Below are 23,538 nucleotides of genomic sequence, written 5' to 3' on the forward strand. Positions count from 1 at the left end.
CAATTTTAGCAACAGGAACAAGCTAAGACATTGTTAATTAAGAAGTACTCGTTTGAAGACGTTAGGACTTAATTATTGTTTGCAATGTTTAGTTATTTATACTTATTGGGTCCTACTGATCCCAAATAGCTAGGAGAAATTAACCAATCAAAAGTCTCAGGATGATACAGTAAGTGTATCTTAGGGTATAATATAATCATCTGAAAATAACCTGAAAGTTGATATCTACATATGGCATATGGCAGTGGATTCTCTTCCACGATCGGAATGGACAAACCAAACACTGGCTTTAGGTATGGCCATGTGCGCTTTTGCTTAGGCCTCCATAGTTCTCCATATGCTTGGCAAATAGGAGAAGTTTGAGTTGGTTGCAATCTGTAATGTCATTTGCAAGATGCCACTAAATCCTACACACAAGACCTTTAAAAAAACATTCATATTACAACATAGCTATATAATATTGAGTTAGTAACTCGTGATTTTGATTTTATTTATCAAACATGGTAGATAATCATAGATATTTTCTGCCAGGACATAATACATGTAATTAAATAAATTATATAGTTATGTATTTGTTTTATTCCTGGCAGCAAGTGGACTACTTCTATTAAACTAAAATGTCAGAGGAAATTTGTCTTAAGTAGGACACTGTAGTGCACAACAGTGGAAAATAACTAGAGACATTTACTGTACTTCAGTGCAATTTGAGGTGTTTGTTGCCTGCCCTACTTAAGTCCATTTATATACTTTTATATCCTCCTGAGACCCGAACTTTTGTTTGGCATGCATTTTAATTTCTCTTAGCTATTTGGGATCAGTAGGACCCGATAAATATAAAAAATTAAACATTGCAAACAATATTTAAGTCCCAGTGTCCTCAAACAAGATGATAATAAAGTCCCAATGTCAAACAAGGATATCTATATACTTTTATAAACTTTATATACTTAGACTTATACTTACACTTCACCACATTCAGAAGCAAACATTAAAGTTTCAGCTCCACTTCCTTTTTTTGATCAGATTATGAAAATATATCTGCATTGGCTTTAGTGAAAAATTAAAAGCAGACTTGAAATTGCATGCTTTTATATTGTGGTTTTAACATAAAGGAACTGAAGGCCACCACTCTGCTCTCTGAGCATCTGATGTGGTTTACAGGCCACTAGATGGTAGTCTATAATGAGACAAATGTTTTCTATTAGTTTGGTATGAAGAGCTCTGAACTGTTTTGACTACATAATCCAAACAGTTAACAACCAATTACATGGTCAACAATATCAAAAGTAACTGAATGACTACACAGTTGATCAAATCATTGCAAAATGACAAGCAAGTTATAACGTGCATTAACACTTTTTAATGCACGTTTTTAAACACTTACTAATAACATTTACAGTAAAATAAGACAGAATAGTCTGAGGATAGAAAGGGACTGGCATGTCATACATGTTCATTGGAATTAAAACCCAGGTGATTACACCAGCACGACATGCACCCACCACTGAGTAACCAGGCCAGCACAGGAGCCATAACATGCAAAGATCAGAGTGAGAAGTGAAGCGTGGGAGGGAGAGGAGGGGACAGACAGGAGGAAGTGCTCAGAGCAGAAGCAGAAATTATGTTCATTTCCAGTATGGGTGAACAAACCGGTGTGTCCCGATTGGTCATGGTCAAAATCACATTCTTGTTTAATCATCAGACAGTAGAGTAATATTAATTATGTGCCATGAAACAAAAGCTCGTAGAACAGCTGTAACAGCCTTGGAAACAAATACAAATATAGCATTTATTAAAGGTCATTTATTTACTCCATTACGTAACAAAATAAGATGCTTTGCATAGGCATAGTAGTAAAAGTATTTGTAAAATATTCAGATCACATGGTCTAGATGCTTCATAATCACATTAAAAACAAGGGTCTGACAGTCACTGGCAGTAAAAATGAAATGTCTCTGGGTAAATACCTTGAATTCCACGTAAAGACGCTATGTAAAAGTGAATTTGACCCACCTGTATGTTCCTACCTGTAAAACAAGTTTGACCTGTGTCTGCATTTTCCAGCTTCCCTGTCATGTTGCTGATAACAGATCTGCACCAGACCTGTATTCAAAGCAGTCCTTTTGCATTAACTTCCTCCTGCTGCCCTTTCATACTTTTGTTAGACATGACAGCAACAGAGGCATGTATAAACAATTCACTGAAATTTAAAAGCCAAAGAAGAGGCTAGTAATTAGCATTAGCATTAGGGAGACGGGTATGTTAAATACATTTGTTGCATTACTCCTCATGTAACAATATTTATCTGTAGTGTCTCTGTTGAATAAACCAGCAAATAAATAAGAGATAAAGCGCTCAAAAGTGGCAGTAATCACAGTCACGTACAAACAGCAGTTTAACCTATGAAGGTTGAAATGATGCATTATTTGTAAGAGTTCAACTTCAGTGTGCAGACTATTGCTCCTTTTTCTTGCTTCTGTCCTCCACCCACATGGGGTTGAATCCATCTATGCATTATTTTTCCAAGGGAGCAGTCATGTGTCAGTGGCCTGGAGCAAAAGGTGGAGGTGGCAGATACTCCTGAGGTAACCCTCCTCCTTCAATCACAGCGCAAGTGTAGGTAAATGGTGGAGCACTGAAGGTGTGCTCCTCTGCGATCTCGTGGTACTCATTCTCAGTTGCCTCCTGCGGCGTGTTGTTCTTCTTTTGGAATTTCTTCTTGAAGTTCTTCAGGTTGGAGACGACTGACAGCTTGCATTCCTGGTTCTTTGCAGGCTGGAGGTTGGCGCTGAGTGGGTGCTCAGTGGTTGTGGGTGAGGGTGAGGGTGAGGCTGTGGCGGCGCTCTCAGGTGCAGAGACTGTCCTGATACAAGCCTGGTTCTGCTTCAGTGGAGGTAAAGGGGTCCGAGCAGGGACCTCAGGAGGCTGGTTGGATGGAAGATTGATGGCCAAATGTCTCGGTTTTGGCACAGGCTGGAGATGAACATGAAACATACAGCAGAGAAATTTGTTTTAAAAAACATTTACATTTTAATGTTAAGCCTCTGAAAATGTGGTTTCAAATCTTAAAGCTGGGGTGCGGAATTTAATTTTGGTGGCACTGGGCAAAAATCCCGTAATAAACTGTGAGCATATTGTAATTCAATTGCAGCTTGTCTTGGCTCTGTTTTGAGGCTTAGAAAATCTAGTCCACGATAAGAGACTTTGGTCAATCACGGGTCATTTCAGAGAGACGAGGTTCCTATTGGCTGTTCTACAAATGCAGATGTGCGAGCATGTCCCTTTGGCCTTATTCAGTGGTGGATACTCCTGCAGATGAGTTGCTATTCCAGCATTTGTTACATCTGCCTACACTGCAAAGCGACCCAAAAAAGGAAGACAGACTCAGAGAGTAAATGTTGCTAATAATTTAGGCTTCTGCTAACTGGAGCCAAAGCCTCATAGCTGCGGCTTCAAGTTCATGTTTATGTAGCTAACATCAACTAGAGCCTCGAATCACAGTGTATCCTCTGCCTCGCTCCCCACCACTACAGACCACATCACCAGGAAGAGAGCTGATTGCAGCTATTGAGACGGACCCTCAGTCAGTGGCCGCAGCAACCTGAATCCAGTCAGATCCAGGGCACCAAACAGCCCTGACTACCTGGCAAATCAGCTAATAGGTCAAATCTAGTGCTGCCGCTGGACACCAACCCGACGTGACACCCGGGACTGGAGAATTTACACTGGCCAAATTCGAGCTGCTATAGTCATCTTCCGGGGAAGTAGTCCACAGTGGCGGGGAACGAGGCAGAGGGACCGTGGGGTGGCTAGCTCGCTAATTCTTGTCTCATTTGCGGTCTGATAAACAGAGACACTTCAAAGTCGTCGAAATCCGGCACTTGGGCACTGACTTGTGGCGTCAAACACTGACGAAAAAAGCCATCCTTTAACGTCAGCATTATACCCAGCCGGTCGCCGTTATAGTTTAACTGTGCTCGGCAGCATCAGGGGGAAACGTGGCGGGACGAGACTGACAGGTCTAGGGTGGGCGGGAGTGGTGGAGGATGGGTCCAACAAACACCAACGTTCACCTGGGAGAGCGGTGTTCACGTCCCGCAAGATCATAAAGCCAAACCCTGTTCCTTTTATCATGAACCCAATCACATGCGTTAGTAGTTGGAGGAAAAAAAACGGCAATTGCATTGTTGTAACGATGTAGTGCGTTTATTCTAAAAGAGGCTGTATGTAAAGGGTACGAAAACGGAAGTGTATTTTAAAAGAAGACGATGCATGTAAAAGGCAGAACTTGTCAACAACTGGACTTGAAAGGTCCATGACCAAACATTGATATGCCCAGCTTTAAGTTTATCGCTAAAACAATTAAGTAACCATGACAACATATTAACAGTCAAAAATCAATCTGCTTCATCAGGGCTGTGTGGGTGTGTTACGATCAGATGACAGTGACCTGGCAATGTAAGGAATAAGCCCCCACAACTGACATCCAAATTGGATTTATGGTTTGCTTGTTTCAGATTACTGCCCAAAAATGGGCACATGGAAATCTCTCATGGGAAACAACTAAACTGTTCAAAGTTGGGAGAAAATCATGTGTTCGTATAGGACCCCATCACCAACATCTTGTTATGAATGGGAGGGTGATTTGACTAACACCTTTGAAATGTCTTGAGTCTCACGTTGATCGCAGGCAACATTTAGATATCCTTTATTTTAAGGGTTAGGGTTAGCACTAGACAACATCTAAGACAATCTACGAAGATCATCATCATCACCGTGGCAGGGAGAGGGATGGTGATGTGTGGAAATTCCTCCTCCAAACTAGGGTAAAGTCTGTTTGCAGACGGGAATGCAGAGTTCCTCAAGTTATTTGGCCGATAAGGAAGAGCAGGTGGGATATCTTCCTCTGATGGTGGGTGACTTATGCTGGGATGCAGGGGGACGTTCGGTAGCCAGCTTGTGTTGGGATTCAGATGTCTCTGGGGAAACAGCAGCTCTGCGTAGTCGGTCTTGCCACCTGAGGCCTTCAGTGGGATGAAACACAGACAGAAAGAGAAACAGAGGAAATTATGATTGTGTTCTTGTTTGCATGGTGCACAGGTGGCAGGCACATAAACAAATATTGTGGTTTTGGGTTGTAAAGATGACTCAGGTTTAACTGAATACATGCACGTAGGCCTGGTGCTCTACTCAAATTTGCACAGTTACATTTACATTGTCAATACAATAACCAACAAATCTATGATGTATGGAAGAACTGTTAAGTCAAGGCACCTGTTTGCAGGTATGATAATAAAACATTCCCTCACCTGCCCACACGCAACAGTCAGCACCTCACTGAAAGGCATGATGGGATTCCTACGGTGAAAGTCCACCAGGTCCTGCAGAACCCGGTGACGCCTGTCCTCCCCTACTATGATATATTGGCCATCCTCCAACACATCGATCATGAAATGTCTGCAGCGGTCCTCAGCACTGAGGGCAAAGGGGACAGAAAGCAAAAAATATGTCAAGAGGAGTAAAGAGAACAGGTCTTTGGACTCTTGGACCGAGTGTGTGAGTGTAAACTGTACAATAAAGCTCCTTTAAAATGCAAACACTCACCGGTATGAGAGAGTGTAGCCAATCCTGCTCTCACTGATTCGGATGAGGAAGTAGCCAGGGGGCTTGGACATCAGCAGTTCCTCTGCCATCCTGCACAAATAGTGAGCACGCACAGAACAAAAAAGTCCTTTCATACATGCACTGTAATCTGTAAATGATCTGGCAGTTTTATGGGATGGGGTGGCATCGCATGTGAACAAGAGCTGGGATCAGTTTGCAGCTTTCAACACATAATAAAATGTTCTTCCCATGCATGAACTTTCCATTAATAAAAGAATGGTCTAATAAATACAGGGCATTGTAGTCAGGTCAGTAAAGTAAACTGATGGACTACACCATGCCTAATAGTAATGCACATATATCATCCGTTATGCAAAGTTGTGGATGTGTACACTGGGAGTGGAGAAAGCAAAGAATTTATTTGAAGCAGAAATCTGTTTAAATATTACCAGGGTAAAGTCTGTGCTCGAGAGGCTGCGTCACTGACAAATCTGTGACTAAAGTGCATCATAAGTAAACTTGTATAATAACCAATGTTTTGTCCTCATATTTAATATTGCAAACCTGGAGGTAAACGATGCAGTGGTGTAGTTTTTCTCTTTTATTTTGGAAAAAATGGAGCCTAAGTAGGATATAGCACAGGATTATTTTGGGGTTAGAAGCTTCCTTGTAGGATTTTTAAAACATGGCTTTCCACATTCCTCCCCGCGGAGGAGATGGCGGACCGCGATAGACTTCGACAACTTACTTCCTGGAGATGATCCCATGAAACCACTCTGGGACAACACCATTCCTGATCACGAGCCGCAGCTGGGACTCTGTGAACCAGATGAAAGCATCACGCTGTGCTTGTGTCGACTGACTCCAATCCATCGTCCTGGGACGCAGCTCATTTAATCCTCTGTTGGGTCTGTTGGGGAATTCACAGAGGATAGAGACCTGCAAGTGTGTCATATACAACATGGTAAACCCAAAAATAAGATACTTGAACAAACAAAATGTAGCTTAGACAGGATATTGTCACTACTTTCCTCAGTTTTACTTGTAATAATGTTTAACTGTTTAAGAAAGCAGACCCGCTTTAATTTGGATTAATTAATGCATCTTAAATTTGTAGTTTAAATGCTCACATAATTGAAAATGATACTAGTTTTCAAAATAAAACAAAGAGATTTCTAAATTCCACACACAGCAAAGGTGACTCACCTTGTCCGGCAGCTCCGCGATAAAATGACACAGCAGATCTCACACAGCTGACTACACCTGTCTGTGGGCGGAGGCAAAACTCACCTCTAGCTAAGTAGCTGTGTAACATTTTAAAAGAGCACTACACACTGTCACCAAATAAGAAAAATACATTGTCATATAGGCTATAAACTGTGGGTAACAAATGATCCAATGGTCCTTTGTATGGTTAGATAGAAGATTAAAAGTCATCTGTAATGTGACAGCCTGTTTGGATTCCAAAGGAATGTAGCCCACATTCATAAGTGCACCATAAACTCACATGTGTACAGTATGAAACAGGTTCAAGTGAACATTGTGATCTATCAGAGGAGCCAGCTCAGATGAAATGAGAGGCTTCAGTCCTGCCCTCTTCAGCTGTTGTATAACGTTACATTTGTAGTATCAGTGACTCAGGTGGGAGGCCACATGAGAGGTTAGGTTCAATAAGATCAGGTAACTTAATGTTTACAAGCTGTCCAGCTTTACTCCAGTGCCACAAGTTTATGACAGTGTGGGAAGTACACATATATAAAGAGAAATGATTGATCTCACCCCCCGTGCTGCAAATACACCTTTTTTAATTGTCTGACAGATGTAGAAATGCACACATCACCATGGACACCTGTGCAGTTTAATGCTATTGAATCCTTACTTTGCTGTACTTTTTATTCATTGTGGGAGATTTTGTGATTGTGTGGACTTCCTAAAACCTTTATTTCATCAAAAAGCTTTTCACTGAGGCCACCCATCCTGTACTTTTTTATGCTCAAGGGCACCTCAGCAGTGGAAATGAGGGTAGGGCTCTAACCTTTAAGCTTCTGCTGCATCCTGATTAGTCAGTCAGGTTCCATAACAATATGATATGCAACACAGCAACACAAGCAGCCGAAATGATTTTTCTCCGTGTGGGAGTCGGGCATCTGATCAGGTGCCCCCTGGGTGCCTCACATTAGAGGTGTTCCAGGCACGTCCACTGGTAGGAGGCCTCGGGCAGACCCAGAACATGTTGGACAGATTACATATCTCTTCTGGCCTGGGAACGCCTTGGGGTCACCCAGGAGGAGCTGGAAAGCGTTGCTGGAGAGAGGGACGTCTTGGGTGCTTTTCTTGGCCTGCTGCCCCGCAGCCTGGCCCCAGATAAGTGGATGAAAATGGATGGATGGATGGACACAGCAAAACCACCATATAGAACTCTTCTCTCTTAACAAACTGTCTGTTCAATGTAACTACTACATAAATAATATTTGTGGGTTTTTAAAGATAATAAAAAAGCTGCTGCTTGGCCAATGCTAATATTGTACACAAACATATGTGCGTGCAAAGGTTTCTCTGACTTCCGTCTGCTTTTCTTGTCAGAGAGGAAGCTCTCACAGACAGGAACTATCTTGACAAATAAAATTCACAGTCTTTGGTTTTGTTACTGTTGGTGACATATTAACTGTTTAATGGGTGATTCAGTGAAAAGGCCTGGCAGCTTAATGCTGGAGAGCCGCTTCAGATCAAGCAAAAGAGCCGATCTGGGAAGTTTTTCCTCCCACACGCTGATTGTCTAGATAAAAAAGAACTCAATAAAGGTCAAAGTCTTACTGAATTGACTCCCCAGTGCGGCACATCACAAAGAGGAAGTGATGAGCTCCAGTGCTAATGCTTTAGAGGTCACAGTTTAAACACTCCACCACCTTCTCCATCAAATGAAACTGTTTTCAGCATTAGGTGTGTCCTGTTACAAAGTGAAGCTGCAGACACAGTTTCACAAGTCATTCAACAGTTTCAGTTTCTGTAAGCGTTCCTTTTTCTCTGCATTCAACATTCACATCACAGAGCAGAAATAACCTAGCCCGCCATTAGGGCCCAAGTGGCCTCCCAGCCATTTTCTAATTCATAATGAAAAGAAACTGAATTTTTTTTGTACTTCAGTGAAAACAAGGTGCCAGAGTGCATAAAAAGCATCAAATTCTAGTTTGTTTATCAAAAAAGTGCCAGGGGATGACTCCCCAGATCCCCAGACAGAGACAATGCATTTTCACTCGCAACTCATCAAATACTAATACTTATCAATCGAATATGAAGCACTAGGTCCCCCTCCTGCATCAGTTTTGGATGTTCAGGGACAGCATGTCAATTTACGGTCATTACATCTATTGTTTCTTTACAAAAAAAAACAAAACAAAAAATCACTTCAGTTTTAACAGAAAATATAGTTTCTACTAGTTAAAATAGTCTTTCTCAAAATAAACGTAGAAAATAGGTAAAAAGAACTCGATTTGGGCAACAAGAGCACATGGCTAGGTTTTTAAAAAAGGAATCGTAGTTTGGCTTAAAATAAGAACACTTGTCACTAGTGTAATATAACGTCATGTGATATACGTCAGCATGCTCAACATACTAGCACACCACATTGTTATTGAAACATTTCAATTGACTTTTGGTGTCACACTGGAGACAAACAGTTGGCTCCTAGGTGAAAGTCCAGAGTTTGTTTGACCCATCCACCTTAATGACCTGCCTGCCCATTTGGAACTTACTTGCTCTTTATACTATTTTAGTTTCCTCTAGCATCAACAAATGCCACAACCTGGGTTGTCTCATATACCACTGCTAAATGGTGCCTCTGTGCGACAGTGTCTTACGTTGACAAGCCACAAACCAAACATAGGTATTTGGCGGCATCAGAGTGAGACCAGGTTGGACAGAGACACTGGCTCAACCCTGAATGTCCTCAAACTCTAGAAACACCCCTGCGTACACCTGTGGTTGCTGTGACTGGCTCTTGCTCTTGGCCTCCTGTCCTTTTGCAAAAGTGGCCCCCAGGCAAAGTAACTTGAGTAACCCTGGTGTAGCAGATTCATGTGCAACAGAAAACTGCAGCTGGGGAGGACAAAACATGACTCCTTCAGGCATGTGACAATACATTTGTACAAAATTATCTTAAAAATGAAATATAAACCCAGTTAAGAGCAAGAAATTATACTTGTAATTAAAAGAAAATTAACAAAATGCCACTGACCAAGTCGAGAAACATGACCCATCTGTTAAAGCATTCAGTTCGACTGTTAATCTTCTTATAATAGAGAAATTTTTAATGACTTCCATAGTCTTTATCACAGTATACAATTGTGCAGTTAAAGAGAATGACACAGCACAACTAGGTGGCAACATAGATGAATGTAAACTGTATCTTAATTAACAGGCAACAGTCAGACCTGTGGAGGTTTGATGAGGTTTAATTTGATACAAATATTCGCAAAATGAAATTAAAATAAAATTTAGGCCACATAAGTCAATCCGATTAATGGGAAATAAATCTTTGGGTAAAATTGAGTAAAATGATCAAATGATGTTTATCCATTTCTTATGAATAATTTTATTACTCAACTTATCAGGACATTTTTTTTCACTTACACCCATGTCTAACTATTTTTCAAACCAACTTCAGAATAATTTTGTGAAATTGTATACACCTATAGCTTATTTCCTACAAAGTCAAGTTTAATCTTCCATATCTTTATTAAAGTTTGTAATCCTTCATTAAGTTCTTCTTTGAAAATTTTTTTCATGTGTTTATAAACTGGGTTTTGGGTGACCAGTTTTTTTACATTTCTTTTTTATTACAAGTAAAATTCAAATACCAAATCTAAACAAAACACATAAAATACTCTTCCTCATACTGATGGGTCTCCAAAAAATAAAAAGGTGTAAATATAACGAGCTGAAACATTTTTTTTAAGAATCTCATTTTTAATAAATCATCAAAACACATATCTACAAAATGTGTAGATCAATAAGATTTATGAACCTTCAGTACAATCATTGTAGGATTTTATTTACAGCTGCTGAATTATTTAATTTATTCCCCGATGAAATGCATCAATGATCAGCGATGAAATCCAAATTCAGGTGGGAATGCTAAAGATATGGTAACATAGACCTGGTGATGATTACACACGACTCAAAGAACTACTGAGCAGCTCATTGTTCAGATGACATTTAGGCCAAACTGCATTTTTTTTTTTTTAATCAAGCAATTAATTTGATCTGTGAGAGCCAGTTAAACCAAAATTGTGCCACAAGTCCAACCATGTTAACAACAATGATTTAAATCCACAGGTTACGCAGTTACATGTTCAATAACTCTTTAGCACCGCTAGAAATGATTTGCTCTCACTTGTGATTTTCATCATCAATTTCCTATGCTCACGCCTGAATGGCTCAACCGAGCAAATACGGCAGAATTTAGAGTGACAGCAGAAAATAAAACAGCAAGGATCCTTTGCACATTTCTAATCTCAAATAAAGCTTGTCAAGTCAAATGTGCAAAGCTTTTTGAGGTTTCCTACGCACCCAGAATGCATAGTTCAGGTGGCCATGATGCTGGGCCAAAACAAGATGTAGAATATCTGGAGAGGAGGAGGAGGGGAGGGAACAAGGTGGGTGCATCTGGGGTTCCCAAAAGCATCAATGGAAATGCAAAACAAAGCTAGAAAAGTGAAATGTCCGTTAGTAGGAATGTTGTAATGAGGGAAAAACATCTTTAAATCAAAGGCCTTCTGTGTATTTTCTCTCAAGACGAGGTTTCAGTGCTCAGATGTTTTTAGGAAGCCCAGACAAGGTACAATGGAAAACGTGTGCATGAATATTCTTTGCTTTCAGTTAAGACTTGCAACAGTCAACAAATGTTAAGAACTTTTTTGTTTGTTTTTTTACAGAAAGAACAAAAAGGAGAAAAAAGTGCATAATAATCAATAAGAACATAAAAAGGGCACTTTGTCATTTTGGTGCTATGTTTTGTTTCACTCCATAAATACTGCTACAGCACAGCCCCTATCCAAGGCCCAGAAAACAGTTGTACATGTACATGTTCCCCCATTGGAACTGACAACAGGAAGAAGTATGAATGCATACAACGATTTCATCATCGCTGCGGTTCCTTCTGTGCCCCCGCTGTGTAACCATATTGCCTCCAGGTGTCAGGGTCAGGTATTGCTAGTCCACCAGTCGAAGTGCATCAAATAAACCTCACACCAATCACCAAACAAATCGCAATACCAAAATAATGATGAGGTGAGCGGCTACAAAAGGAATCCAAGTGCCCTTCAAACAAGCATACTTAGTCAAGAACCCAGTCTTACTGCGACCACGTGAATACTTAAGATAGGCTAAATCTGGGCCCCACATACACTTCATTACATTGCACATTAAAGTGTTCACAAGAGGAATGTTTCAGCCTAGGAAATCAACAGGAAGACACAAGTAGAAAAGGTGGACAGGGGACATGTAAACCCCAAATGTTGATATGATGAGTAAAATGCACTGGCACTACTGTTTCATATGGATCGTAATCAGTGATACATATTTACATGTCACGGTTACCTAATGTGGATATGTAAAAGTCTAGGCCACAAATGTGGTATGATAGTTTGTACTCTCATCACCTTGGATACATACATTATTTGACAGAAATTAGGAAGCCCATTGGACTGTGAAGCCTTTTCTGGATATATAATTTAGGCTAGTTTTGGTGATACAGATCGAACAAATAAGACTTCACCATGTGACACTGACAACAGATGAAACAAACTATCTGATAATCAGACATTATTGTGAAAAGTGATGGTTTTATCGTCTTTAAAAGTCAATAAAATCTAAGGAATCATGTTGGAATCGTCAATCTGATGAGCAACTGTAAAAAAAGAAGTCCAATTTAGCATCTAAGAGGCCACAGTAGTTAGATTCACAGTTGTCGAGGGAACCAAGAGAGCAATTTGTTTTTCCTAACCAAGAGAACGAGGAGGAGGAGGAGGAGGAGGAAGATGAGTGAAGAAAAAAATAAAAGAGAAGATAAGAGTGTGCTCTGTCCAGTTCTGTCCAGTGGGGGACACAGTTAAGGCGATGGTGGATGCCAACGCTTCCCGTCTCCTCACAGGAGCGTGCAGCGGAAGAAACTGCTCTTCTTGGGTTGTTCTGTAATCTTTACTCCTTGATTGCTGCCCTGCGGGTTGTTGCCCTCCTAAAATACACACAGATGAGAGAGCGCGTTCACATATGAGAACAAAAGCACCAGAACACGACACAGATACCACACACTCTCAACATTCTTACCAGCTTCTTGTCCATTTTTGCTTTGATGTCTCTGGCGAGGGTTAGGAAGGCCTGCAGACAAAAACAGGTTAAACAAATTAAATAACTGAAATTATATTAACAAAAATAATGGCATTACTCTGGGTGGGACGAATGGGTTTGGATGTGGAAAACTGTGGGTTTAAATTACGGCAACAAAACAACCTTAGTCATGACTACTTGGACGTATTAAGCAAACACTGCACACGATTAACACACAATCTGTGGGTTTGCAGTAAACAGATTATGTGGTTGCGATGTAATTATGCATGACATTTAACAGTTTCATTTCATGAGTCAGTTCAGTTAATGGGGATCCATTAAAAGAAAACAATAAGCATCATAGACAGATACATTTCTCCACACTGATAGTGTATTAAGGTCTCCTACTATATTCTGGTTTTATGGTCTACAACCTCTATGCACTCAAAACTGTACAAGTTTTATCAAATGTAGATAAACACAGGGGTGCCTGCTCTACCCACTGAGCCACTGGGCACCTCTGTATCCATCTATTTATGACTAATATTGTCATACACAGTTTTGAGTGCATAGTGGTTGTGTAACAGACCCCTGTCTTACTGCAGTGGCCGCTGCCTCGAGTCCAGCCTGTGGCACTTTGCTGCATGCCCTCCCCTGTCTTTCACCCTTCCACGCTTAGTCTATCCTATCTAATGAAAGGCAGAAAAAGCCAAAGAAAATGCTCTTAAAAAATAGATTCATATTTCATCTAAGGGTGTCCTGATGTACCAGTACTGATGATTACCTTGATATTTAAAAAACAAATACTGATATCATGTTAATCATACACATATGATAGTATCGTGTAAATATCCAGAGCCTCTTAAATCATTTCTGTATGCTTTCAATCTCTCTTTGTCTCTTTCCCCAGCACCACCGAGTTGCCTTCACAATATCCATTAAACGTAACTGCTCTTTTTGAACACTTTTTACAGTTATGGTGTAATTCATTTGCCAAAAAAGAGACAAAATGCAAAATAAACAAATGTAAAGATGAATCTGAGAAAAAGCATTATTTTGTTTTTTCTTTAAATTTTCCATCATACCGGCGTTAGTATTGTTAGTGTGACTCTTATGGCCACGATAGCTGTGTGAAAATCTGATATCGTGTTTCATCATGTGCAGTGAATCACTCAACTCTATGACTCCAGCTACATAAACAGACAAAAATCAACAAAAGGTCAAACTTTTGGTAACAATTCCTTCAGCTGTGAAATGAATAATCGCAGAATAAGTGTGAACTCACATTCTCGACGTTGATGTTCGCCTTTGCACTGGTCTCCATGAACTTGATACCGTACTCCAGCGCCAGCTGACAGGAGGAGAACGGAGACAGAATCAGTGTCAGTAGCCAAAATACTAAATACAGTATGTACCCAAAGCCTCGTTTACACCAGTCTGGTTCTGTTACATTCAGTTCGTTTCACATTTTTCTGTTTGAATTCTTAAAATCTGTGGACTGTATCAACCGAACTGTTGCTTTCCGTCCGTTTTTTTTGTCACTCCTTTGTTGAGGTACCTAGCACACTGATCCCATACTAAAAGATGGAGCTAGAAACACTGCAGTCTGTTGACTGGTTGAGAGAATTGTCACTCTTGCTCAACAAGAACTCAATGCACAAACCACTAACCTGCAATTTTTTAAATATCCCATGGATTGCGACAGAGGCTGTAAAGACTCCAGCCTATTCTTTTTTGTTCTGAAAATGTCACCGCTCAAACCCCATTCTGTGAATCATCAGCGAGGCGCAGATGAGGAGACACGTCTTTTAGCATCTGGCAACAACCTCATCTACATTATAGAGTACAGTCTGCGGTGGGTACTCAATAGAGATCTAGAATTTAACTGCATGTTGGTTCATGTTACGTACATGGTCTAAGGTTCTATACCGCAAGTGTTTGGTGGATACGCAGCCCGAGAGAGTGAGGCTCAATTGTACAATTTAATCAAGTTCTCAGTGGATTTATACGACAGCTTTATCATCCCACCTTCTCTCCTCTTTCTTTGGACACCTGTCGCTTGTCATTGACGTCACATTTGTTCCCAAGGACCATCCTTTCCACATCTGCTGAGGCATGCTGTGGAGGATAAATAAATGGCATGGTGAACACACAGGGAAGTGATAAGCAATCAAATGCATTGGATTTATACAAACCAAAATAAAACACACTCACGCATGCACACAGAACAGATAGATATCACTATTTGCAGAAGAAGCAAACACACCTAGTCACACTCACTAATGCAGAACATTTACCTCTTCTATATTCCGTATCCAGTTCTTGATGTTGTCAAAGGACTTCTCATTGGTAATGTCATACACTAACATGATGCCCTGCAGAGTTCATGGAGGAAAAGATGTCAAACAATGGAGGAGTCAGACAATCAAATCATTCCTGAACAAATCTCATTAATCCATAGAGACAGACGTAGAAATTAAGTTTCTGAAGTCCATGTCACCCCTCATTAGTGACGGATCACATGATTTTGCAGCTTCAAGTAAAAGCATGACACTTCAACAAAGGCAACAATGATTAATTATGTCCCTGAAGTAAAATACACCAACACAGGCATCCAGTTAGACTTGAACTAAAGGAGAGGCTATGAAACATACCATGACACTGCACTGCATAAAATAACAACAAAAACAACAATGTGGGGTGTGGCTCTGGATAAGGTTGATGCTGCAGTGCAGATCCCTGAGAAAACCACCACTTCACCCTTTCAGTTCCCACAAATTATCTACACTATTGCACGAGTTGTTAAGATGCAAAATGCAACTCACCATTGCTCCTCTGTAGTAGGCTGTCGTGATGGTCCTGAACCTCTCCTGTCCTGCTGTATCCCTGCATGGAAAACACACATTTAATCTGGCTGCATCTAGCTAGCAAGATCTGTATCTGTGCATGAAGCAAGAGAACCTTCATAAAAAGTAAAATAAATGAATAATCAACTCTCTTGACTTTCTTGGTTTTGTGTTGTGTGTTGTTATATTGCAATCTGGTCACAATTACATCCAAGAGTCAGCTGGGTTTTGTTCAAAATTGCCAAACCAGCAACTCTGAGGACAATAAGGACAGGACTTGAGACACAACTGTTGTTGGTCATGACACATCTCCAATGCTAACTGTTCTTTAAAGTAATTTTTTCCCTCTATGGGTATTAAAGACTCACACACAGACTGTAGATGGGTCAGCTTTAGAGCGATGGAATACACATTTGATACTCTGGGTTAGATGTTTTCCCCCAGCGTCCAGTCTTTGTGCAAGAGTTAACATATCACGAATACCTCTGTATTGAAAGCATAGATCTTCTCATATAATCTTTAGCGAGACAAAGAAAATTCCCAAGAATGTTGCTTTGATTTACTTGTGTTTGCTGAGGATATATAGGTTCAAATGTTGTTCACCAGTACTCAGTGGACACAGTTATCTTAACTTCTACATTTACAAAGAGCTGGTATTGATTTGTTCTATATCGAAAATGAGGAAAGTCATGATGTCGATAGTGTTGTCAAGAGAGAACACAAAAATGGTGCAAAGCTTAAAAGACAGAAAATTCGAGTTATGTCTTGTTTAATAACAGCATGATATCTACCATAAAACTGGAAATAATATAAGCGGAAATCATCGAAAGTTGTAGTTATTAATCTTACATATATATCTGACAACACTTTTTGAAGGCTCACATTATCATGAGTATCTATCTTGATTTTGGTAATATCACATCACCAACACTTCTTTTAAAAAAGCCACTTTAAGTTGTGCCATAATGAAGCAAAATAACAATTAAAGTCATGCGAACTCAGCTGTCAGTTTATGAGACACACAAAGCTAAAACTAACAGCTAACAACCAGTCTGCAATAAACCCTAATACAGTGGTTCTCATGCCAAACCAGGTATGCCGTGGGATTTTGGGATAAGCACCATTATTATGTCAATATTCAACTGGGCCTACACAAAAACATTATAAAACATGTTTAAACAATTGTGTCAGTATGTTGTGTGCACCCATTTCCGAATAAAGAGGCAAACTCCAGCTAAAAAAAAATGTAATTTTATTAAATGTAATTAAAGAAAACCTTTACGAGGAACCTATTTGTCGCTGTTTGTGCATGAGAATTATATGAGCGACACATCAAGGCCCTGATTGGCAGCGAGTGTGAGGGATGATAACATTTAAAAAGAGAAAGCCGTGAGTGGGACAATGGATCGCTATACTGTATGGAGCACATGACAACAAAGCACCAGCGAAGACAACCTACCACTGAAAGAGAAGTCAGTAGAGAGTATCATGACAGCTACATGTCCTACTGTTCTCATTTGAGATAATCTGTGATAACACATGTTATAGAAGCTATTGTGCACAGATATAAATACAGGTGTGCCTCAAAATCTTGGTTTGCCCTTTGTGTGCCTCCGTTGGGCTGCTGTATGAGTTAGTTACATGTACCTAATAAACTGGCAGCTGAGAATAATTACCATCCATCATGTATCTTTCTTCTGCCACATTGGTCAGGCTGTAAAGTGAAATATAATCATATCTTACCATATCTGTAGCTTGATCTTCTTGCCATCTAATTCTATTGTTCTGATCTTGAAATCAATACCTGAGGAAGAACACAAGTCACAAGAGTCAATAACGCGCATGTGTCATCTGGAGCCGAAACTGGCTGATTTTGAGATTAATTTTAAAGACAAAAGGGTTAACGAGTTCTTTGACATTTTCTGTAGCGTTGGCTGCGACAGTGCGAAGTACAGCTGGTCATATAGAAAGTAACACTGCCTACTAGCTCACTGACAGCTTTGTAGCCTGTTAGTTCAGCTGGCCGTAGTTAATAAATATCTACTGTTACAGAGTGTGTGGGGTGTCTGTAACTACGGGTCATACATAAAGAGGCTTTCTACGTTTAGTAACACATTAAAATATTACTGTCGTGTCTATAAAAGCTCCTCAAACAAACCGGCTGAGCTGCTTCCTGAGTAGCCACTACAAGATGAATGCTAGCCAGAAAAGTTAGCACCAAATTAGCATGACGGGATGGGCTGCTCCTGTGACACTTTTCGGTAAAGACAACAGTGATAATCCGACCTGTACCCACCTATAGTGGAGATAAACGTTGAGTTGAAGGCATCTTCTGAAAATCTGAATAGCACGCAGGTCTTCCCGACGCCCGAATCGCCGATTAAAAGTAGTTTAAACAAGTAATCGTAAGTCTTCGCCATGTTATTAGCTAGCTTACTACTGCGGATATCCCGCCCGTTGTGCAGACACAGACGTCACCGCCTGTGAGCTGTCTTTTGGTCAAATCAAGTGTCACTCTTCTCTGTCGTCGTGGCTCCGGAAGTCCGCTGCTTCCTCTTGGGTTTGTTCGTTTTCATGTCCGTGGTCACCCGGTCACATCTTTGTTAGTTAGCTGTTTGACAAAGTGAACACTTCCTGTTGACTGTGGGGAGCTCTAGGGACTGTAACTAAAAATATGAATACATAAATACATAAATAATTATATAATTGAATAAATTAATTAATATATATATGTATATATATATATATATATATATATAATTAATTGCTTAAATACTTAAACAAATGAATAAATAAATACATTTGAACATGTTTAAATAAATGAATGATGAAATTTATTGCTTCATTGTCATTATAAATAAAATAAATCACAAATTAAATCAGACATTAAATACATAACTATATAAAAATAAAAATATATAAAACTACATAAAATATATAAATGTTAAATGTATGTTTTTAATGTTTATTTTGTGTGTGTCTATATATATATATATTTTTTTCAGTCATTTATTTAAGCATTTATCACACTATTATATCTATTTATTTGAGCATTTAATTGTATAATTATTTATGTGTTTATATATTTAGTGACGACCTTTTAAACTATCCATAGTTTGCTCACTGTAGAGATTAATTCTTAACTATAATTATTATAATTATATATAATTATAACAAAATTAATATATAATATATAATTATAATTCTTAATTCATTCTTAAACAGTTATATTCTAACCTACATATTTGTTACAGGATTTTTATAGCATCGTTTTAATATTTTTATTGTATTTTTTCTATTCTAGCCTAAATTTATCGTCTTTACCTTTGTTGCACTTTGCCTTTATTCTTTATTTTCTCTTAATGTGTTTATTGTATGCACCACACACTATGGGAAAGTGGGACTGATTACCCAGGGTGCAATAGGAGGGGGGCCCTCAAAAAGCCTGGAATGACAAGTTGTGTTTTGTTTGTATTTCTTTAAATATCTAAGTAATAAGTGCCATAACTTTGCAACAGCACGACAGATTATAGAGGAATTAATCAATCACTTGCATCTAGTAGCAGGCAGGATATTAAAAATCTGAATATTGATACTACATGGATGTGGATACCAGCTCACAGGGGAGTTAAGGGAAATGAAACTGCTGATTTATTAACAAAACAGGCTCTGAAACATGAAGAATTATGGATGTATCACTTAGTAAAGCAGAAGCAAAAGGAATTATCAAAAGAAACATCATTAAAGAGTGGCAGCACAGTTGGACACTGGAAACACAGGACGACACTTGTTTGCAATACGAAGAAGTAGGCACAGTGAGAACAGCAAAAGGATGCACTGAAGAGGAGAACATTTAAACAAGGTTAAGACTTGGACATACAAGACTTAACAAAACATTGCACTCACAGAAACTGCTGATGAATAGGACCCAGAATTTGGTGCTACACCCCTGTTAAGAGCCAAAAGATAGTTTAAAAATCTGTCTAGGAAAAAGTTTATGTCAGTTTTCATGTGTTCAGAACTCAGAGTCCAATGAAAAATAGCTTACATATGAAGTGCTTCTATTCATTGTTGATTTTGTCTTTTAATGTGTTCTGTTTACAAAAGTAATTATATAAGACATTATTATGTACTCCTCATGTACCAGTTCATCCAGTATTCTCTGTTGCGCCTCCCCTGAAAACAAAGACCCCGCCTTCCCGGGCTCTTCCGGTACTTAATCGATCATAAGAGAAGCAACCAAGTGGTTCTGTTGAGACAGACGCTCTGGAAATTACTTTCTACATCGCATTTGCATTGGACGAGACACCTGAGGGATTCCAGCAAAATGCCTGTAAGTGAAAACGTCTAAATGCTATAAAAATATATATTTTTTTCTGGTTAGAAACGTTCGAACGCTTACAGAACAATTGTGATTGACAGAAAGATGTTCAGGCTGTTATTGATTGATGAAAATACCACATGGAAACAGAATAAGAAAGATTTATTAATCATTTAATACATTAGATGTTATAACGGGAATATGTCTAAATGTGTTTTTAAGATCATTATGGGTAGCTATTCAGTGTACAGGTGTAACTTCAGGATGATGCCTAGACTTGTCTGGACATGTTTGTGTTATTGCTCTGAGTTGCAGTTCATTCATCAGACTGTAGAGGGCGTTATGATATAAATTTAAATAAAAAATAAATGTCACATGTAATATTCCTCTGATCCTCTGCAGGACAAGGATCTGTTGTACCCCACCTTTGCCAGGGAGAGGAGCAGACATAAGAAGAAGAGGCTGGTGCAGAGTCCCAACTCCTACTTCATGGATGTCAAATGCACAGGTAAGGACTGCACCAGTTTTCCTCACTGATTTTTTAATGTTTTTTTTAGATAAATATTGTGCTTAAAATGGAAATATTCCTAATTTATGTTATTCTCTGTACTCCCCAGGCTGTTACAAGATAACCACCATCTTCAGTCATTCTCAGACAGTGGTACCCTGTGCAGGCTGCTCACTCATCCTTTGCCAACCAGCAGGAGGGAAATGCAGACTAACAGAAGGTAAATATATATATGTATATATTTCTAATGTTGCTTTGTTTTTTCTTCTCTCAGGTGTGAGTGAATGGATATAGGCAATGAACAAAGATGTAAGTTTGTGGAAAAAGAGAAAGGTTTTAATTCCATCTTGGTTTCTGTCTGTCTAGGCTGTGCCTTCAGGAAGAAATACTCCTGAGCAGAAATGTGCAAAAGCACCCCTGACAAGCAGCAGAGTGGAAGAATGGACCATTAAAAAAATGAGTCTGAGCCTCACACTCCATGTGTTGAATCCTTGGAGGAGAAATGTATTTATACTGTAAAACTTCAATTAGTAGCCCGGGGCCATTATTTGTTGAACTCTAAGAAGTAAACAGGCCTATATTTGGGACAGGCCTTTAACTCCTTTCACACAAAACTGTTGCTCAGCAAAGATGGGACATACAAATTGTTCATTTAAACCAGTATGAATATTTCTTGCTTTAAAGTTAGGCTTCAGATAATCAATTATATCAATTATAAATGATTGATTTGATCTAGCTCCGACAGACAGCGCATCAGAGAGTTACAGATTATGGGGACTACACTTTAAATTGAAGTTTTACAGTATGTAATGTGGAGGTAATTTTCACCCCCTGTGGTGTTTCGTAGAACAGAATAAGCTCAAGTTAAAGTTACATCCAATTGTATGTATATCAGATTGATATGATGAAGCACTACATATAGAGTAGTTTTGACTACTGTTTTTGAAGAAGTAAAACATGTACCGTAATGTTTAAAAAGCACAAAAACTCCAACGCATCATGGTTTCTGTAAAACATTTATTAGGTTGACATAGAGGGGGATTGGTGAATGAAATATATTTTAAAATGGTCTAGATCACGTGTGTGAGGCTCTTTTCATGGCCCTGGCATGAGATGAAACCATGATGACCATCACAAACAAAAATAAAAACATTTGAAGAATTTACTGTCTGTGTAATGTGTGTTCTTTGGTCTTGAGAGTTCCCCTGGCAAAAAAAAAATAAAAGTGGTGTAATTGAAAACAAAACAAAACAAAACAAAAAACAAATCAAAGCAATACAATTTCTCAAATACCTAACATTATTCTGCTATATACAATAAGTATCCATGGTTGACAAAACTTGACTTGAGCTTCCAGTGGTTTGGTGTTTACCTCACTCATGTAATACAACATATTGTAAATCTAGTAAATATTGGCTACATTATGGCGAATTGTTGGTGATGGTGCGGGATGTGTTGATGATGCAGGCCGAGCTTAGAGAAAGGTTGTACGGCTTAGAAATGCATGTCACTGATAGAAACTGTACATGCACAGCTCTCAGGTTCTGCAGATTCCTACACTAACAATAGAGTAGAAAAAAGATGCACATACTCTGCATCTTCATCATGTAGGCCTCAGGGTAATCAGGGATTGGCAAAAGAGGCGTTACTTTATGATTCGGTGACTGAGCAGCATGTGCCTTGACCTGTTTAGTTATCAATAAAACCTTTCCATAAGGTCAATGTGTGGTTAAGACATGCCTAACTTTATATCACCACTGGGTGGCGCTTCAGAGCCATACTGAGCACCCAACACCATCTGTAGCACATGTATTAAAATGACCAGACAGAGGCTTCATGTATGTGCGCATAAATGTAGAATTAAGCCAGTTTAAGTGGTTCAGTGACCAAATCTGAGGTTTCTTTGAGAGTTAGTTGCCAGTTCTTTTCTAAATAAGTGGTCAAAAATCATTTCTGGGAGAATTTCTGCAATCACAGCTGGAGATTAAAAAAAAGGGGTCAAAATGACTTCCCATTATGAAAAAAAAAAAGTTGTGCCTTAGGAAAAAAAAACAAAAAAAACATCAAGGGACAAGCATTAAGTTAATCCCCCTTCACACGGGGAAGATTTTACAGCTCGAAATGTGGAATGGAGTCGAACATTAAAGGAATGTTACATGACGATCTCATCCTCTCCAGCGTTCTCTCTGTGTTTATAAGCTGTTTAGTTCCTGCAGGGTCTGGTCCAGGACTTGATGCATGCCCAGGTTCTCCTCTTTGGCACTCGATAATTTCTCTGCAGAGAAGAAGAAAAGTGACATGGTGAAACCTCAACCATCAGCAAATAGCGCCGCATGTGTCACGCCAGTTTTATTCTCTTTTATAGGTTCGTCAAACTGCATCCCTCGCAAAACAGCGCAGTTTTACTGGACAGATGTTTTGCATAACTGTTTTGGTTAAAGTTGTGCCACATGCAAAAAAACCTCAACCACACCACTGTGCCTATCCGTGCATATAAACTGCTGACTCATTCTCTGAGAGGACTGTTAGTAGATTACACGATGGACTTTTTAGGGGAATTTTCTGCTACGTTTGCTGTATTAGATGATACCTTGTGTTTTGTGTTATGTCAGTGCGTACTTTATGGACATACATGAATGAATCACATCAGAAACCATCAAAAATGAGTTAGATTTAGAAGCAAAAGAGTGTTTTCAAGGGTCAAAAGGGACTGCAAACTACATTAATTCACACAGAATCAGAGTATAATCTCACCTTGTCTGACATAAACTTCCCATACTTAGACGTACAATGTAGGCAAGCTGTTGGTTACCTCATTGCAAAAAATAATTACAAAGTGCATGGCAATGTTCAGTACCTAGCAGAGTTTATGCATCACATGTTTTACTAAGGGCCCTGACACACCAAGCCGCCATTCGTAAACATTGGGACTT

The 23,538-nt window shown here is 39.3% G+C and overlaps 4 protein-coding genes across 7 annotated transcripts in view; 1 reads left to right on the plus strand and 3 right to left on the minus strand.

Annotated features, from left to right (window-relative positions):
* Positions 1-791: 791 nt before the first annotated feature.
* hsh2d (hematopoietic SH2 domain containing) lies at positions 792-6,942 on the minus strand. 2 transcript variants are annotated; one of them, XM_049587389.1, is made up of 6 exons: positions 6,811-6,823; positions 6,353-6,514; positions 5,605-5,694; positions 5,310-5,475; positions 4,776-5,024; positions 792-2,973 (listed from the first exon to the last, which is right to left on the minus strand). In XM_049587389.1, exons 2-6 carry the CDS (start codon positions 6,475-6,477, stop codon positions 2,542-2,544), a joined length of 1,062 nt encoding a protein of 353 aa, XP_049443346.1. In that variant the 5' UTR covers positions 6,478-6,514; positions 6,811-6,823; the 3' UTR covers positions 792-2,541. The 2 variants fall into 2 exon arrangements, with proteins under 2 accessions (XP_049443346.1, XP_049443344.1); XM_049587387.1 differs by having other exon boundaries at positions 793-2,973; positions 6,353-6,543; positions 6,811-6,942.
* Positions 6,943-10,779: 3,837 nt separating this feature from the next.
* On the minus strand, positions 10,780-18,249 carry LOC125895503 (ras-related protein Rab-8A). Its single transcript, XM_049587396.1, has 8 exons — positions 18,073-18,249; positions 17,520-17,580; positions 15,756-15,816; positions 15,228-15,305; positions 14,959-15,048; positions 14,216-14,281; positions 12,931-12,981; positions 10,780-12,838 (listed from the first exon to the last, which is right to left on the minus strand). Exons 1-8 carry the CDS (start codon positions 18,194-18,196, stop codon positions 12,749-12,751), a joined length of 621 nt encoding a protein of 206 aa, XP_049443353.1. The 5' UTR covers positions 18,197-18,249; the 3' UTR covers positions 10,780-12,748.
* Positions 18,250-19,952: 1,703 nt separating this feature from the next.
* Positions 19,953-21,770, plus strand: LOC125895509 (40S ribosomal protein S27-like). Its single transcript, XM_049587403.1, has 4 exons — positions 19,953-20,109; positions 20,500-20,605; positions 20,715-20,825; positions 20,972-21,770. The coding sequence occupies exons 1-4, from the start codon at positions 20,104-20,106 to the stop codon at positions 20,998-21,000; spliced, it is 252 nt and encodes an 83-aa protein (XP_049443360.1). The 5' UTR covers positions 19,953-20,103; the 3' UTR covers positions 21,001-21,770.
* Positions 21,606-23,538, minus strand: part of tpm4a (tropomyosin 4a) — a 33,449-nt gene continuing 31,516 nt past the window's right edge. For all 3 annotated transcript variants that reach the window (XM_049587392.1, XM_049587390.1, XM_049587393.1), the window contains one exon: positions 21,606-22,880. In XM_049587392.1, coding sequence (XP_049443349.1) covers positions 22,798-22,880 — 83 coding nt within the window. In that variant the 3' untranslated portion in view covers positions 21,606-22,797. The remainder of the gene's footprint in view (positions 22,881-23,538) is intronic.

This window comes from Epinephelus fuscoguttatus, linkage group LG10 (assembly GCF_011397635.1).
Source record: "Epinephelus fuscoguttatus linkage group LG10, E.fuscoguttatus.final_Chr_v1".
In the NCBI taxonomy this organism is placed as follows: Eukaryota; Metazoa; Chordata; class Actinopteri; order Perciformes; family Serranidae; genus Epinephelus; species Epinephelus fuscoguttatus.